We start from the raw sequence: 17,452 nt of genomic DNA, 5'->3' as shown, positions 1-17,452 counted from the left end.
TTATTATCCAAATGTTGTAACGTCTTGCATAGTTACATCTATGCATTTTGTTGATATTTGCTAACGATGGATCATGGAACCTGTGGTTCCTAAGGGGGAAACACATAGATCTGGAAAATGATGCATTTATTTGGAATTTATGGTGCATTGTCCAGGTGTCCATAGTAAGGGCGAGATGTCCCCACGGGTTGGCGTATTTGATACTTGTATGAGTGTTTACTATAATAGATTTTGAGGTCAATTTTTAGTGGATGTGAAACTGTGTATTTGATCTCTCTTATGCAAAGGGCTGATGGACTAGGCAAATATTCTCTGTGAATTTATCATTTTTCAAAGTGGGTGGGCTCATGACTTATCTTTCGTTGCATAGTAAGGGCGATATCATAGTTGGACTAATGGACTGTTTGATGCAACCCACGCACAACCACTTTATTGCTTCTTAATTATAGCCGACAGGTTTTGTGGGATGATAATTATTTCAATCTTAAAATTGGTAGCATTGTGAATGATATAATGTGTCGAGGTCATGATTCTCCTGTAATTTATCAAATTCATCTAAAATATTTTGCATAATTGTTCGAGCATTGTTTAGATTCGCCACTAAATAGTTCCACGAATCTAAAATATCATACACGTATATATTTTTCTAATCAACCCGTTCAGTCCATCTGACATGTGAAGCCAACTGCCAGTGATTTTGATGGTTTAACCTCCGGTTTGATTTTCAACATATTGCTTTCCACAGTTGCCGCATAATTTCCCCAGTGTAACATTTGCTCCACAAGAGTTAACTAAGGGCATAACCTAAAATTAGAGACAATAATTGATCGGATGAATAGTGTAATGCAGTTGTTGTGCCATTGAAATCAAACTAGCTGAAATCAGAGTCGAAGAAAGAACAGGGCATGTGAACACATTCAGTAGGCCATTGAGTATTACTTGGGATTGTTCTTCGATGGGGAAAGAGAGTTTTGACAGAAATTAATTGGTTTGCAGCTTCAGCATTGAAAAAAAAAGAGAAGAATTTTGGAACAATATTTGTATTGAAAACTAACAAATGGAATTCTGTTCGCCATCAATTCCTTCTTTGAATTCAACAAACGCCGATTTCTACTGGCATTCGGAGCTGCGGCTGGAAGAATGAAAATTTCTATCTATAAGGTTGCACAATGCTCAAAAGAATATTCACACAAGGAATCCTATCGACACAAGTTTGCCTTCTTCAGTGCCTCGCATTGCTTCTTAAGCTTTTATTGTTTGCTTGATCACAATGAATAGCTTCAGGAACGGGGGACAAAAGTGCCGACATAGCCGAGTCCGACGATGAAGAAGGCAGTTCCTTGGGCGAAGAGGTAGAGGTAGTAATGGTTGCTCCCGAAGGCCAGATCGTAGCAGCCACAGAAGTAGAGGTAAGCTCCAGTAAAGAGCTCCAAAAGATGCAACCTGAGTTCATTTTGAATGAACAGAAAATTAGAAATTTTTTAGATGCTAATTTTCTTCTCCCCGCATCAGAGCACTTACTTTTCACCAATCCTGAGTCTGAATCTCCTTGCTGCTTTGCCACCATTTTTAGTCTTCATGATGTCGCCCAGCTTCTCCGTGACCACCCACTCATTCACTCTCCCTACTTCCAAGAGGCCGATGAAGGTCGCCTTTGTTCTGTGCAACGACATGACGTTCTCGAAAAGGATCCAGAAGACGAGCAAGTGAAGAGACCTGTGGCACCGTAATAGATATACAGTCAGTCATCATCCCCTGATTTCATCTGCGGCAGCGTCTTCAAGTTGAAGCTCAAGTTTCACCCTATGCACGTACCTCGGAGTCCCGACAGCATTGAGCATGGTGATGATGGAGGGCACGTAGACTAAACCCCACTTTGGCACTTGCACTTGAGGAACCAACACCGTCGCGGGGATGACGACGCAGTAGAATATGAAGGTGACGATGTGAGCGACGATTTTCCGAACGAAGAAGAAGCTGTATATCACATGAATCTTGGTCCAGAGGTTCACTTTCTGTAGACGGCCAAAAAGAAGCGATCAGTTGTCTTCTCAGAGTTAGCAGATTCAATTAGTTTAGAGCGACCTTGTTCATGGCGATCTCCACCGCCATTTTCCTGAACAAGTTTGCTGGTCCGCATGACCATCTGTGCTGCTGATAGCGGTAGGCCTTGAGAGTGCTCGGGAGCTCGCTTTTAGCCTGCTCAATAAGAAGCATGAATCAGCACAATCATATTGCAATGGAGGATGAGACTGAGTAAGGATTGCCTCGAGATCTCCAAGGAAAATGAATTTCCAGCCCCTGAGGCTTGCTCGAACAGCCAAATCCATGTCTTCGACCGTGGTCCGATCCTTCCATCCTCCCGCTTCGTTGAGAGCAGAAATCCTCCAGACACCAGCAGTCCCTGCGAATGCAGAGTGCAGTGAGTGCTCGTGGCCAATGGTTCTGTCAACTCAAATTCGAGGCTGACCATTGAATCCGAAGAAGGCGCAGGTGGAGGATCCCACTTCCTGTTCCACCGTGAAATGGTAATCCAGGGACATCTCCTGCATCCTCGTCATCAAACATTCATCCGAGTTCACTGCAGTAAAATCAGTGCATTTCAATTCAAACCCACACGCCATGGTTTCTGTGGAGGTTAAGATTGGATTTCTAGAGTAGTATTGAGATAGCTAATATGAGAAAAAGGATCCGGCACTAGATCAGGCAAACAGAGTAGTCAGTAATGAACGAAGCAGCATCAAACGGTAGGTAAATCCAACCAAAACGATGCGCCAGAAAGAATAAAAAGGCCCGGCGAAGAAGAAACGCCGACACTCCTCCAAAGATTAATGGAGGAGTAGCGGCAAAGTCCTACTCAAGCTTTTCCAACCCATCGTTCTCTTCCAGTTCGATATGCTAAATCAGATGACTGAATGGAGTAGGAAAAAGTGGATACCGAATTTCCAGCGGGCTTGGACGAGGGCGATGTTGTGGTTGTGGAGGAGGAAGGGGACGGAGCGCATCAGGAAGTCGGGCTCCGGCTGGAAGTCGGCGTCGAAGATGGCCACGTAGTCGCATTGCTTCACGTAGCTGTGCTTCATGCCCTCCTTCAGCGCCCCTGCCTTGTACCCGTTCCTGTTCTCCCTGATCTCGTACTTTATGTTCACCCCTTTGCTCGCCCGCCGGTGGCACTCCTTCACCACCAACTCCTGCACGAGCATAATAATCCCTATCACTGTTACGCTCTTCTGACCTCGAGCAATCCATTCCATTTCGATACCTTGATCGCCGGATCCGTCGAGTCGTCCAGCACCTGAATTATGATGCGGTCCGACGGCCATGACAGCCCGCACGCAGCGGCGATCGATAGCTGGTACACCTGCCGAACAAAAACTAGATTTAAAAAAGTTCTTCCGGTTCATGTCATGCGCGCACGTTTTGGACTGCGGAGGGGGTTTGAAATCGCAGACCTCTTTCTCATTGTACATGGGGATTTGGACGAGCACCATCGGGTAGGCGGCATTGCCGGCCTCGGGGTCCTCGCCCATCGGCTCCCACTTGTAGTTGGTCTCGGGTCGCCGCCGGAACAGGCGGACCAGCACGATGACCACCGCCATGTACACCTTCTCGACGAATAACATGAGCGACATGGCGAGGCAGATGAGGACGGCGAGCCTCAGCAGCGGCACCACCACCGGCGACTTGATGTGCTCCCACACGATCCCCATCTGCTGCGTGATGTCGTCCCTCGTCCCCTGGAACGCCTCGGGGAGAAGCGTCGTGGAAGAAAGCCTCTCCATTCTCTTTATCCCGACGACAGGTTAAAGAAAGCAGAGGAACAGAGCAGGTGCAAACAAAACAGAGGAAGCACAAAAAAAATATACAGTCCAATTCAGGACCCGAAATTCCACGAACTGATCCGCAGGAGAATAAAACTAGAAGAGGAAATCGCGGTTTGATCTGCCGATCGGAAAGAAAGAAAAGAGGAGAGGAGAGGAGAGGAGAGGAAGCAGAGTCAAGGCAGGGGCGGGCTCAAAGAAGGGTCGACGGTGAGGCTTTTAAATAAGCTACAAGTAAAAGAGGGTATGAAAAACTGTAGATTTGTGGTTTTGTTGTCATGGTCTGAGAGACTCAAACCGTGGAACTGGAAGGAGTATATTTAATGAAATACAACCTACAGAGTATTAAAAAAAATAATAATAATAAAATGCCGCGCTGAAGGAGGACTGGAGGAGAGAGAGCTCATGCGAGAGAATAATTTCAATTTAAAAAATGTGCCAAAGGAGAGAGAGAGAGACAGGGAGGCGCCACCGACAGCCCGCGCGCTAACACCAATCGTCAACCACAAGCTCCCTAGCGCGCCACCGTAATTCCAATGATTTTCAAAAACCATGCACGAGAAGCCCTTTCCTTTGCCGTTGGGGCTCGCTCTTAGCTTGTTGGTTCATGTTTCAAATCACACAAGCTAGCAGCATCACTCTTCTTTTAGGCATAATTAGTCGGTCAATTATCACGGCAAGCAAATCCATCATTCGGGATCGAAATTTCAATCGCTAAATGAACACAGCGGCTGATTAACGATTGAAAATTTCAAACGTAAATTTTTAAGTCGCCAACGTCATATAACGATAGATTTAAACAGTTTCCCTTTGTTTCTTTCAATTTTTGCAAATTCACCATTCGGGATCGAAATTGCAATCGCTAAATGAACACAGCGGCTGATTAACGATTGAAAATTTCAAACGTAAATTTTTAAGTCGCCAACGTCATATAACGATAGATTTAAATAGTTTCCCTTTGTTTCTTTCAATTTTTTTTCTTACATTCTCCTCAAATTCTTTCTTATTAGCCCGCAGGATAATCGATATCCTGTCCGACATCATCATCATTCGTAAACCACATCACAAACATATCCACAATACATTAAAGTCTCATTCACAAACAATGATCGATATATTAAAAATCATCCAAGATACATCCACAAGCATACATTATGTAGGAACAATCGACCTAGGTTTGATCAGACACGATCATGATTTTGATGTGTGTGTTAAAAAGTTTAAGTTAGACTTTCATATTAGTTTGATATGTGTGTTTGAATCATACAGGACTTGGTGAAACACACATGAGGAGCTTGGTGCGGCAAAACTTGGGAAGCTCATCCTAGGGTTCAGATCCTTGAGACGGTGAAGGATGATATGGAAGTTCCAATCGACTAGTGCATAGGAAATGAGTTATCTTGTGATTAACTCTTTCCACTCTATTTAAGGAAGCTTTGAGGGATGGAGGAGGTTGCTGATTCTTGCTAGAATTCTTCTAAGTCATTCCCTTAAGCTTCCAAGCCAATTCTCTTCCTCCTAATCTAAGTTTTCAACTTATAAAGAGGAAGAGAGCTTTGTGAGAGGTATGCTCTACCGAGAAGGAGAAAACATTAGCTGGAGATTGTCGGGAATTAATCCATCTACGGATTGAGGAATCGTCCACCTCAAGGATAAGTCGTAGAGTAGGAGCAAGCAATTTTCCAATCATGTAACATCGATCTTGTTAGCGTTTGCTTTCTTTATTACTTTCATTGTCTTAGTAATTGTATGTCCGCTACGTACTAATCATCCTATAGAAAGAAAGTTTGAATGGGGTTAACGTCTATTCAACCTCCCCTTCTAGCCGGCCACCGATCCTCAACAAATTCAACATTTACAAACTCATTCATTTATCAACAAAAAACATTGTACATGATCAAAAATAATTCCATCACAAAAACAAGCACATATAGTTCAAATCTAACAACCTATTTTACTAAAAAACTAGTACATTCATCATCATCTTATCTTACCGTAAGTAAAATATGATAGATTATTAAAAAAATAAGGGCAAAATTATCATATATGAAAAAAATCATGCTCTTATATTAATTTAAAGTTAAAATAGATATACCCAATGATAAAACTACTTATCAAAAAAATACACAAACTAATAAACATAAGTTTTACATGTTTTTTAAAAAATATACCTTGATGAGAATTTAAATATCCTCTGATGGTGATAGAATATACCATTATCTATATTATTTATGAAAAGATGTAATATAATTAAAGATATATATAATATCAAAATTAATGAAACAATTTTGCACATTTGTTGAATGATCAACAAAAAACTAAGATGAAGGTCAACACACCTCAGAATGAGCTACTTATCAATACCATTTGGGTCTTGAGTCTCCTGTGAGTCAAAATCATGCAGCGTTGGAAAAACAAAAGGACTCATTAATGGAATGCGAATAAAGAATTCTTGCATATGTCGCTCTACTACCATCTTGGCAGGATCATCAATCCACTACTCTACCTTTGTGATCCGATCCTTCAATTTTTGATTTTCTTTTATTAATTCTTCTACTTGAGTAAATAAAGAACTTGGACGAACCCCAAGCTTAGGAACCATCATACGATTATATACTGTAAGTACCTTGTGGTAGTTTTGATGTGATCAATCAAGTTATGTCCTATTTGTGTTTGATGTCTTGTGCTTAAGTGTGCAGGAACTTAGGAGCACAAGAACCACTTAGGAGCACAAGAAGTCGAGCGGAAGATGAAGAGGATGAGAAGGATAGTACGGGAAGCGAGTTGATGGGCTCGATACATCCCAGGGACGAGAAGCTGTGGAAGAGTACACCGGCGGACGAAAAGGGTGCGTGCAATGCTTCCAAGGGATGAGAAGCTAGAGCAAAAGTCTGCTCGAGGAGAAGGTCAGAGTCAGAGTTAGGTTCGGGTGAACTCAACTCTGGATAATCGGAACACCACCCACGCGAAGAAGACCAACTGGAAGCTGATTTGCCTTGTGGAAGGCGCCTCCAACGAGTTTGAAGACACCCGCAAAGCCTCATGGAAGGCACCTTCAATACCTGTTAGTCGAAGATAAAACACCTTCAATACCTGTTAGTCGAAGATAAAGTTTTATCTTCGACAGATAAAACTTAATCTATTGAAGGCGCCTTGGATCTACATGAAGGCGCCTCCAAGCCACGAATAGATTTTTCCAAGGGCTATAAAAAATCCCTGGAGTTAGGAAATTAACAACAATTTTTGTATTCATTTTCTAGTATCTTTTTAAGCTATCAAAGAGTGTAAGAGACTTCTCTGCCTTTAATGAAGGAGAATTTTAGTGAGCTTTCACTTGTCTTGGATTAACAACTACCTAGGTTGCAACCAAGTAAAATATTATAGTTTTCTTACTTATTTCCTTTTATGCTCTTCTTATTTAATGTTATATTTGCTTAATTAATATTGCATCCTTGCTTAGTAAAAGCAAGAGATTTTTTTAACTTTGATCACAGGCTATTCGCCTCCTCTAGCCGACTGTACTGGGACCAACAAGTGGTATCAGAGCCCAACCGCTTTAGAAGAACTAACCGTCGATTGAAGCAAACAAGACGATGGTCAGACCGAGTATCTATCTATCAAAGTTTGAGGGGGAGTTCATCCTATGAAAAAAGTGAATGGAGATATTTTTTAAAACTGACTTTGAAGTTTTATTAATAATCAAATATGGTTTTGTAGCTCCAAAAGATCAAAAAGATGAAGAAAAAGAAGAGTACCTTTGGAGAAAGAACTTTGTGGCGAATGGACGAGCTGAATTCTACCTGCTAAGTGTGCTGCCACCTCAAGAAATCAGCAAGATTGGCACTATAAATCAGCAAAGAAACTTTGGGAAAAGTTCTTGGAGCTACATAAAGGAACATTAGAAGCAAAACTCATGAGATGAGACCTTCTCTTGAACCAACTGACAAACTTTTGGCTGAAAGATGGAGAGTCAGTAGCGTAACTACACGCCAAACTGAAGGAATTGATTACTACTCACAAATCTTGAAGAAAAGGTAACAAATTGATATTCTCTAAGGTGTACATTGAATGCTTTTCCAAGGACACCCGAATGGTCTTCAATAATCGACTCCTACTATATTTCTAAAGATCTAGAGGTAAGTACATTAGAAAGTTTATTTTCCACTTTAGAACTTCATGAATCTATATGTGCATAATTAGATAAGGAGCCAAGTCAGATAATTGCCCTGAAGGCAAGAACAGACGATCTAGACTCCGAAGCATCTATTAATAAAGATGAGACAACCTTAATGGTAAGAAATTTTAGTAAATTTCTTAAAGCTAATAAATTTAATAAGTCAGAGGCAAAGAAGTATCTTCAAAATAAAAGGAAAGTTCGATGCTACAACTGTAAAAAAGAATGACACATCAAGGATAAATGTCCTAAACTGAAGAAGAAGGAGAAAGACAAAGGCTAAAGACTAACAAAATCAAAGCACAAGACCTTGAAGCCGATATGAGTTGAATCGTTGTCATTGGAATCAGAGTTAGAAGAATATGCCGGATTAGCCCTGATGGCAGACCACCAAAGGAATGATGAAAGTTTCTCAGAAATGAGTACCGAATAAAGCAGCGATGAAAGGAGAGCATCAAATCATGAGGTAAGTGAGGTATGTTTCCTACCTCCTAAACAATCTTTTAAATTTATTAAAATACTTTCTAAAAATATGCTTAAATTAGAAAATGAAAATGCTAAACTTAAATTAAACTTAACAAATCCATGCTCTTTAGTAATATATGATAATTTTAAAATAGAAAATGAAAAACTAAAAGAACGTAGAGAAATTGGAAAATGAGAATATATGTTCAAATGTTTTTTCAAGATTTATTAATTATGGTAGAATAAACTAGTACATCAAAAATCATAAGGGACAAATAAGAAAAATCCCTAGGAATTATGTACTATCAAAATTTTTAGTAAATCTTGTAGGTAGGAACCTATATTAGGTTTCAAAATCCTTTTTAGATTAAATTTCCCATTTTATTGATTTATTAGGGTAGAAATTGTTTACAGTGGAACCGGGGAAAGTATACAGAAAAGACAATTTTTTCTATTATATTTAGTATTAGTTAGCGATCCCGGTTCAGTGAGTCCTTTCTTCCGTGATGAACTGTTGGCATCAGTCCTACATTTTGCCTTTGTGGACCGAGGAGAAAGGGGGTTCAGCGAGAAGAGGGTTGTACCATGAGAGAAGCAAAGAGATCAACCTACTTTAAATATATAATATGAATTCCGGCAATGCAATGGAGTTGGATCCTCGTGTCGATCCAAATGAATCAATCTTTCTACAAAGGTAAATCTTTGCCTGCTAGGCAAGATGATAGTAAGTTACAAATTCTATCTCGGTAGGACATGTATTTCTATTATGACTTAGAAAAATATTTTTCGAATAATCTTCATTTTGAATTTTCTGTTCAAAATGTTTAGACTAATAGAACAGTAGTATTTCTATAGAGGGAGATTTTTTGATAAAAAATAAAATTTTTATGAATTATTTTATGAAAAGTTAATTTTTAATATTAAAAATTCAAGAGAATAGAAAACTATAAACTTTATTTTTTTTTCTTCCATTAAATAATCTTTTTTTACACATCTAGGAAAATTATGAGAATTTTTAGAGTTAAAAAATATTTTTAAAATTTATTTTTAAAAATTAAGTTACTCTACTAAAATAAATCCTTTCTGCTAGATTAGTTAATATCATTCTGTGTAATTTTTTTACTAATCTATCTTATTCTGTTTAAGTTTGAGAAAATTTTTAGAATTTTTCAAAATTAAAAAGTAATTGTTAAATTATTTTTATCAAAATAGAATATTAATTAATAAAAATATGATATTTTTAAAATTATTTCTAAAAAAAATTAACCTACTGGTAGTTTTTATAATGTACCCTTCTAATTTTTTTTTCAAAATTTTCTAACTATATATTTTATTTTTTCTAATTTTTTGATGTGATCAAAAGGGGATAAATAGGTACAAGCTAACGAGGAGATAGGATAATTGAAAATTTATTCATATACTAATTTGTAAATAATTAGTGTCATTGCAATTTTTCATTCACTTATTAATTATATTGCATTGTGTTTCAACCCTAACTTTTACTCAGGTTGATGAACATCAAAAATGGAGAGATTGTAAGTACCCCATGTAGTTTTGATGTGGTCAATCGAGTTAAGTCTTGTTTGCGTTTGATGCCTTATGTATAAGTGTATAGGAACTTAGGAGTATAAGAAGTCGAGCGGAAGATGCAGGATGAGAAGGATAGTATGGAAGGGAGTTGACTGACTTAGTACATCCGAGGGACGAGAAACTGCGGAAGAATACACCGACGAATGAGAAGGATACGCGAGGCGTTTCCGAGGGACGAGAAGCCGGAGTGGAAGTCTGCTCAAGGAGAAGGTTAGAATTAGGTTCAAGTGAGCTCAACTCCGGATAACCGATGCACCACCCACATGAAGAAGATCAGCTGGAAGCTAATCTACCTTGTGAAAGGCGGCTCCAATGAGCTTGAAGGCACCCCTAAAGCCTCATGGAAGGCACCTTTAACATGCTGTAGGTCCCTTAGAGGCTGGTAAGATGAGGTGAATTGCCTGAAAAAAAAAAACCTTTTTTGAACTTTTACAGCTTAATTAACATAAACACTTGCATAAAAGAAACTAATTAAGAAATTAGAAAAAGAAAGAGACATAGATCTTTTACTTGGTTTGCAATCAGGTGATTACTAATCCAAGACATTGAAAAGCCCACTAAAGTCTCCTTTAGGCAGAGAACCCTCTTACAGCAGTCAAAGCTCACAATTATAAAGCTAAATTCAAGGTAGAACGTTCACAAGTGTTCTTCTCTGTATTTTTCAATGTTGTTTAGCTTCTAGGATCAGAGCTGTATTTATAGTCTTGATCAGGGCACCTGGAAGGGTTTCAGGTGCCTGAACATGGATAGAATTTTATCATCGTCGCACCGGATCATGACAACGCGCATTTCAATAAGTTTTATGGTATAGGCTGAACCGGCTCAACCAGGGTGCTTGCTTGGGGCGCACTGGGTTCAGGCGCCTGGACCTAGTCTGGTGCCCAGAGTATAGTCAACCTCCGATTAACTTTTCCTCCCGGTCTTCCACTCCAGCTCCGCTCTAGGTGATTTCGGCCATCCGAAATATGACTCATTTGAACTCATTTTCCGACCTTCTCAAGCAACCTTCTGCTTCAGCTTCTCATCTCTCAAAAACACCGCGCCCCTCCTTCTCATCCGCCAGCGTACTCTTCCGCAGCACCTTGTCCCTTGAACACACTGAGCCTGTCGACTCTCTCCTATACCGTTCTTTTCGCTAGCTGCGTCTTTTGCTAAACTTCCTGTGCTCTTAAGTTCCTGCACACTTAGACACAGGGTATCAAAACATAACAGGACCTAACTTGACTTTGTTTGATCACATCAAAACTACCACGAGGTACTTACAATCTCTCCCTTTTTGATGTGAGCAACCCTAAGTTAAGTTATGGTAAACCAAAAAACAGATAGTAATAAAAATAGCAAGTACATATTTTGCATATAAGAAAAATTGTGCAAAAATAAAAAAAAATATAATTTCCCCCTAGACTTAACCTTAGTTCTCTCCCTTTGATCACATTCAAAATAAAGGTACACTTATGGAAGTAATTTGAAGTGAATTTAAATAAAGTCTAAAGGATAAAATATGATGACTATTATAATTTATAAAATATTATTGAAAAATTAATTTTTGAGAATGTTTAATTGTTTAAAAATCCTGAGAATTTTTGCAACAAAGAAATATCCAAAAACTATGATAAAATTTTCATGAAGTTGTGAAACTGATTTAAAGTAGAAGTAAATTCTTTTCTATATAAAGAATTGATTTTAAAAATTACTTTAAAATATTTTCTAAGAAAAAAAACATAAGCAATTTTCTAATAGTGTAATAGAGCAAGTAAAAAAAATGAATTCTCAATATCTATCTTTTGATAATTTAAAAAAGTTAGCATTTTGAATAAATAATTTAGATAAAATTCAATTACAGTAACACAATTTTGAAAATTTTTCCATGGATAGCGAAGATGATAAGCTTTAAAAATAAAATTTTCAATAGTAACTCTATGATTTTTTTTTATAAAAAAAGCTACTATTTTTTAATATGAAATCATAGAAACATAATGCAACGATCAAAAAATTTTGACAATTTTTCTCTAGATGAGTGATAAAATTATCTTTCTTATAAAAATTAAATTCTAATTAATTTCAAACAAAATCATGCAAAGATATTTATTTAAAAACATTAGACAAAAAAAACTTGAATTCAATTAAAATTAGAGCATGTAAAAAAAATTTAATTTAGGCACGATTTTAATACCCAATATAAATTTCATCCAACCAGATTAATCAAAAATTTCTTAGGGATATATTTTGATGAATACTTTCTAATCTGGCACTTATGATATCTAAGATGCCACTTTAGTCATGAATTATTTCTAAAATTTGAATAAATAAAAGTAGAAAGTATTTTGATGAATACTTTCTCGTCGGATCGGATCGTGACAGCGCACATTTTGATAAGTTTTTTGATCCTGGCACCCAGACCGGGTTGAACTGGCTAAACCAGGGTGCTCGCCTAGGGCACCCTAGGTCTGGGCGGTCCGGGCGCCTGAACCCAGTTTGGCGCCCGGGTCAGGCGCCCAGACCGCAGTCAACCTTCTGTTGACTTTTTCTCCGGGTCTTTCGCTCTAGCGCCGCTCTGGGTGATTTTGGCCATCCGGTATAGGGCTCACTCAAATCCATTTTCTAGCCTTCTCGAGCAACCTTCCGCTTCGACTTCACATCCCTCGGAAACGCCGCGTGCCTCCTTCTCGTCCGCCAACGTACTCTTCCACAGCACCTTGTCCCTCGGACGCAACCCCTCGACTCTCTCCTGTACCGTCCTTCTCACTAGCTACATCTTTCGCTCGATTTCCGATACTTCTAAGTTCCTGCACACTTAGACATATAACATCAAAATATAACATGACCTAACTTGACTTAGTTTGATCACATCAAAACTACGATGGGGTACTTGCATGCTAGAAGGCGCCTTCAATACTCGTCAGACGAAGATAAAATTTTATCTTCAACGAATAAAACTTAATCTATTGAAAGCGCATTGGACCTACTTGAAGGTGCCTCCGAGCCACAGATAAGTTTTTTCAGGGGCTATAAAAAAACCCCTTGGAGCTAGAAAATTAACAACAACTTCTGTATTCATTTTCTAATACCTTTCTAAGCTATTAAAGAGTGTAACAGACTTCTTCGCCTTCAACAAAGGAGAATTTAAGTGAGCTTTCACTGTATTAGATTAACAACCACCTAGGTTGTAATTAAGTAAAATACTATAGCCTTCTTACTTATTTCCTTTTATGTTGTTCTTCTTTAATGTTATATTTGCTTAATTAATTTTGCATCCTTGCTAAGTAAAAGCAAGAGATTTTTTTTAACTCTAATTGTAAGCTATTCACCCCCTTTAGCTGACTGTACTAGGGCCAACATATACAATTTTTCCCTGAGAGCCAAGGCCGTAGAGGGAGTTTTTTTTTCCTTCCACCGATAACCTCATAATAAATATCATTTACAACATCGGTGGATAGAGTCTGTAACTCCACTCCCTCTATATCAAGTTGAGACACCTGTGTAACTTGATTTGTCATTTCATCCTATGTAAAAAAATTGTTATCTAATATACAATTAATAGAGTTAGTCATTGTTAAATGTGAGCAATAATAAAGTTTATATTCTTTCATTTACGAACTTTGATCAATGATCGATAAATGTGTCATCCTTTTTTGGGTGTGTTTTTTGGTCCAATTTGCTCAAAAAAAAATAAGGCTCTCAATTACAATATCAGTTGTATTAATTTGAAAAAAAAAACATTTATACTTACATGTACTTTCATGACATCTTCATCATAGAAAATTGTATTTCTATTTTACAATGATTACACAAATAATGTAACTCGACATCATTCATACAGTTTGGATGACGCTTAACAAAATTCACAAACTCTTCAACTCTAGTAAAATATTCTTCAATGTTAAATCTATTTTTTAACCTATTGTACATTCAAACTTTATTCATATATATTATAACATAATGAGAATAAAATTTGCAACACTATTAAACGTGTAAAACTAAATATATGCATATAGTTTAAATTAAGCTTAATTAAATCATTCAAACTTAATATTATCAATAATACTTAAACTTAAATTAAACATTAAATTTGAACCTTAAAAGAGGCACACTTGTACTAAAAGAGAAGATATCAAACAAGCTGAAGTAACTTGCACACAAAACATTATTAAGTCAACACTCATAAACATAGGGGGTGTACAAATAACATACAATATTTTTGATATTTTTTACCCAAAAATTAGAAGTCTGCACGCACACATGGTAACTAGGGATGCACAGTCGACTGACTAGAGTTGCACATGCGGATGGTTGCCTAGCTAGGGCTGCACACGCACCCAATCTCCCATGGTCGCACGACTACTCAGACTGGCTTGAGGTCAAGGTCGGAGTTGAGCTTGCAACCAGCCAAGGCCGAGAGGCTGGGGCCGAGCTTACGACCACTATCACGAGCACAAGGTGCATTCGACCCCTTGAGCACAACACGAGGCCAGCCAGTGCAAGCACAGCGTGAGGTCGGCCGATGCAAGCATAACGTGAGGTCGACTAGTTCAAGTATAGCGTGAGGCTGGTAAATGCAAGCACAACACGAGGCTACCCGATGCAAGCATAGCACAAGGACGACCGCCGTGAACACATGGCACAACTATGCTCGAGAGGCTGGCCTCTCGAGCACAGCACGAGGATGATCTCACGAGCACAACACGAGGCCGCCCTCGTAAGCACAACATGAGGCCGACTTTGCGAGCTCACGTGACCAACCTCATGATCTCACGTGACCGACCTTGTAAGCTCACGCAGCCACGACGAGAGCCTCATCGAGGTCAAAGGGGAGATGAGAGAGGGGAGTTTTACCTCTCACTAGAGAGGAGATTGTAAGTACCCTAGATTGGTTTTGATGTGATTAACCAAGTCAAGTTAGGTCTTGTGTATTTAATCTTTATGCCTAAGTGAGCAGGAGCTTAGAAACACAAGAAGTCGAGCGAAAAACGTAACTAGCGAGAAAGATGACACAGAAAGGGAGACAATGAGCTCGGTGCATCCTAGGGACAAGGTGTTGCGGAAGAGTACACCGGTAGATGAAAAGAACGCACACGGTGGTTTGAGGGACGAGAAACCAAGGAGGAAGCCTGCTCAAGGAGAAAGTCGGAAGATGGGTTCGGGTGAGCCCAATTCCGGATGCCGAAATCATCCAAGCGAAATGAGCAGCAGAAGAAGAGAATGGAGACTTTGCTGCTTGTCCAGGAGCTCGGACTCCAGGCTCCTGGACACGGTCTAGGTGCCTAAACTCCAGGCTCCTAGACCTAGTTCAGGCGCCCTACCTAGGCGACGCAGCCAAGGCGTCTTCAAATTATTGAAGGGGCCCTAGCGCCATTTTGGGAGGCGCCCTCAAGCTATTTGAGGCACCTCTAGTAGCCATTAGGCTACCGTTGCGAAGAGGATAAAACTTTATCCTCTTAGAGGCACCCTGGACCTCTTTAGAGGTGCCTTTGAGCGATGACTATTCTTTTCCAAGGGCTATAAAAAAACCCTTGGAGCTAGAAATTCAATAGAACTTGAACAACAACTTCTGTATTCATTTTCTAGCTAATATCTTAGCTTTTCGAAGAGTGTAAGATACTTATCCGCCTTCAACGAAGGAGATATTTTTAGTGGAACTTTACAAGTGTCTTAAATTAACAACCATTTAAGTTGTAACCAAGTAAAAATCCTAGCATTCTTACTTATTATTTTTATAAGTTATTATTTCTTTTATATTAATTATTTTTCTTAATTAAATTGTGCATCCTTGCTAAGCCAAAACCAGAGATTAATTCTAACTCTTATTTCAGGATATTCACCCCCCTCTAGTCGACCAACGTGGACCAATAGAGATCACACTGGAGATCAAGTAGTGAACTCCAAGGATCGATGATGGGAGAGGGAAAGAAGAGAGTGATTGGGAGAAAATATTCAGGAACCCTAATTTTATATTGGCTTAGGGACTAAATTATATTTCCATTGCAAAATTAGTGATAGAATTATACCGCTAATTAGCTATGCAATATAATTCCTTCGTTGATTTAGTGATAGAAATATAATTTTGTCACTAATCAAATAGATTTTCTATGTTTTTTTTATTAATAACGTCTGATATTATGACAAAATATTAATTCAGTCGGTCAATTAGTGACTAGAATAATATTCTGTCGCTAATTAGTGATGGATATTTAATTCTGTCACAAAATAGTGATAGATATTTAATTCCATCTCTTATTAACGATGATTTTAATGTTCCGTTGCTAATTAGGTCGCTAATGGCGGATTTATTTTGTAGTGTATGACTCTCCTTGCAAAGTTAAGGTGCGATCCAATGCAACTAATCTCGGGCAAAAATACTTGACCGAGAGAGAACGAGTAAATCTCGAAGAGTTTTACTTTTTAATATCTTGATATCATACTTAGAAAGTCTTAGGTGAGACTTAGCTTGCTTATGAACATAATAAGAAAACTACCATGTGCATCTCTCATTGTTTGAAAGAGAGCTGCATTATATAATGCTTAGTTAAATGGTCGTTTATGTCGTCTAAGCAAGCAACTAAACGTGTACCATATTTAAAAAAAGTCATTAAAGCCTAAAATATAAAATTTTCCTTACCAATAGGTATACTTGAGTAATGAGATCGTTGAAAAAGAATGATACTTAGATAGTGAATGCTAATAACTTATGACGGATGATGCTAGTGAGTCATTTTAAAATATAAAGGCAAAGGTTTTAGGTCATTTTGAAATGATTTACACGATGTCAACCCATAGGATAGTGTGAGATATCTCGTGCTCGTTAGTATAATCCTAAAAATTCTCTAAGTTATACAATGTTAGATATCTTTCATTGGGCAAGAACTAGATCCTCTTTTAATAGAACAGATAATCATATTGCATTAATTTCATAACTTGATTCCAAAAGCCTGGAAAGATTTAGCTTGATTCTTTTTTTTTAAGGTGTATAGACAGTCCCGGACCTGATTAGTCCTAGAGGTGAGCGGTCGATCCCTTTGTTTGCCCACCATATATGGAAATGCTCGTAGTAGTGTGTTGACTGCCAACCTCCATAGTCCGTCCATCATTGAAGGGTTGCCCAAGCCGCAAACCGATTACTTAAATCGTGGATCCCTCAACACCGTTAATTTTTCCTCCATGTTAGTGTCCACGCATGAGAATTGAACCGCAATACACGAGGAGTTTGCTCCATTTGAATGTGTTGGTGTGGGGAGCACTAGACGATTGAACCTATATTTTGATAATGATAAAGAGGTTCAAAGTTAAGTTGTCTTGTTGTTCTAACAAGTTGAACTGAATATGCAGGAAAGTCCTAAGTCATCTTAGGCAAAGAAAAGTCCTAGTTGAGGTTAGGTAGGTGGAAAGTCCTAGCTGCAGTTAGACA

At 38.5% G+C, this 17,452-nt stretch overlaps 1 protein-coding gene across 1 annotated transcript; it reads right to left on the bottom strand.

The window, feature by feature from the left end:
* Positions 1–940: 940 nt before the first annotated feature.
* Positions 941–4,116, bottom strand: LOC121967507 (glucomannan 4-beta-mannosyltransferase 9-like). The gene is made up of 9 exons (XM_042517785.1): positions 3,453–4,116; positions 3,263–3,361; positions 2,939–3,191; positions 2,471–2,581; positions 2,268–2,404; positions 2,086–2,199; positions 1,816–2,015; positions 1,522–1,716; positions 941–1,443 (listed from the first exon to the last, which is right to left on the bottom strand). Exons 1-9 carry the CDS (start codon positions 3,780–3,782, stop codon positions 1,281–1,283), a joined length of 1,602 nt encoding a protein of 533 aa, XP_042373719.1. The 5' UTR covers positions 3,783–4,116; the 3' UTR covers positions 941–1,280.
* Between the last annotated feature and the right edge of the window lie 13,336 nt (positions 4,117–17,452).

Source organism: Zingiber officinale, chromosome 3B, assembly GCF_018446385.1.
Source record: "Zingiber officinale cultivar Zhangliang chromosome 3B, Zo_v1.1, whole genome shotgun sequence".
Classification (NCBI taxonomy): Eukaryota; Viridiplantae; Streptophyta; class Magnoliopsida; order Zingiberales; family Zingiberaceae; genus Zingiber; species Zingiber officinale.
This window is presented reverse-complemented; position numbering and strand designations above follow the sequence as displayed.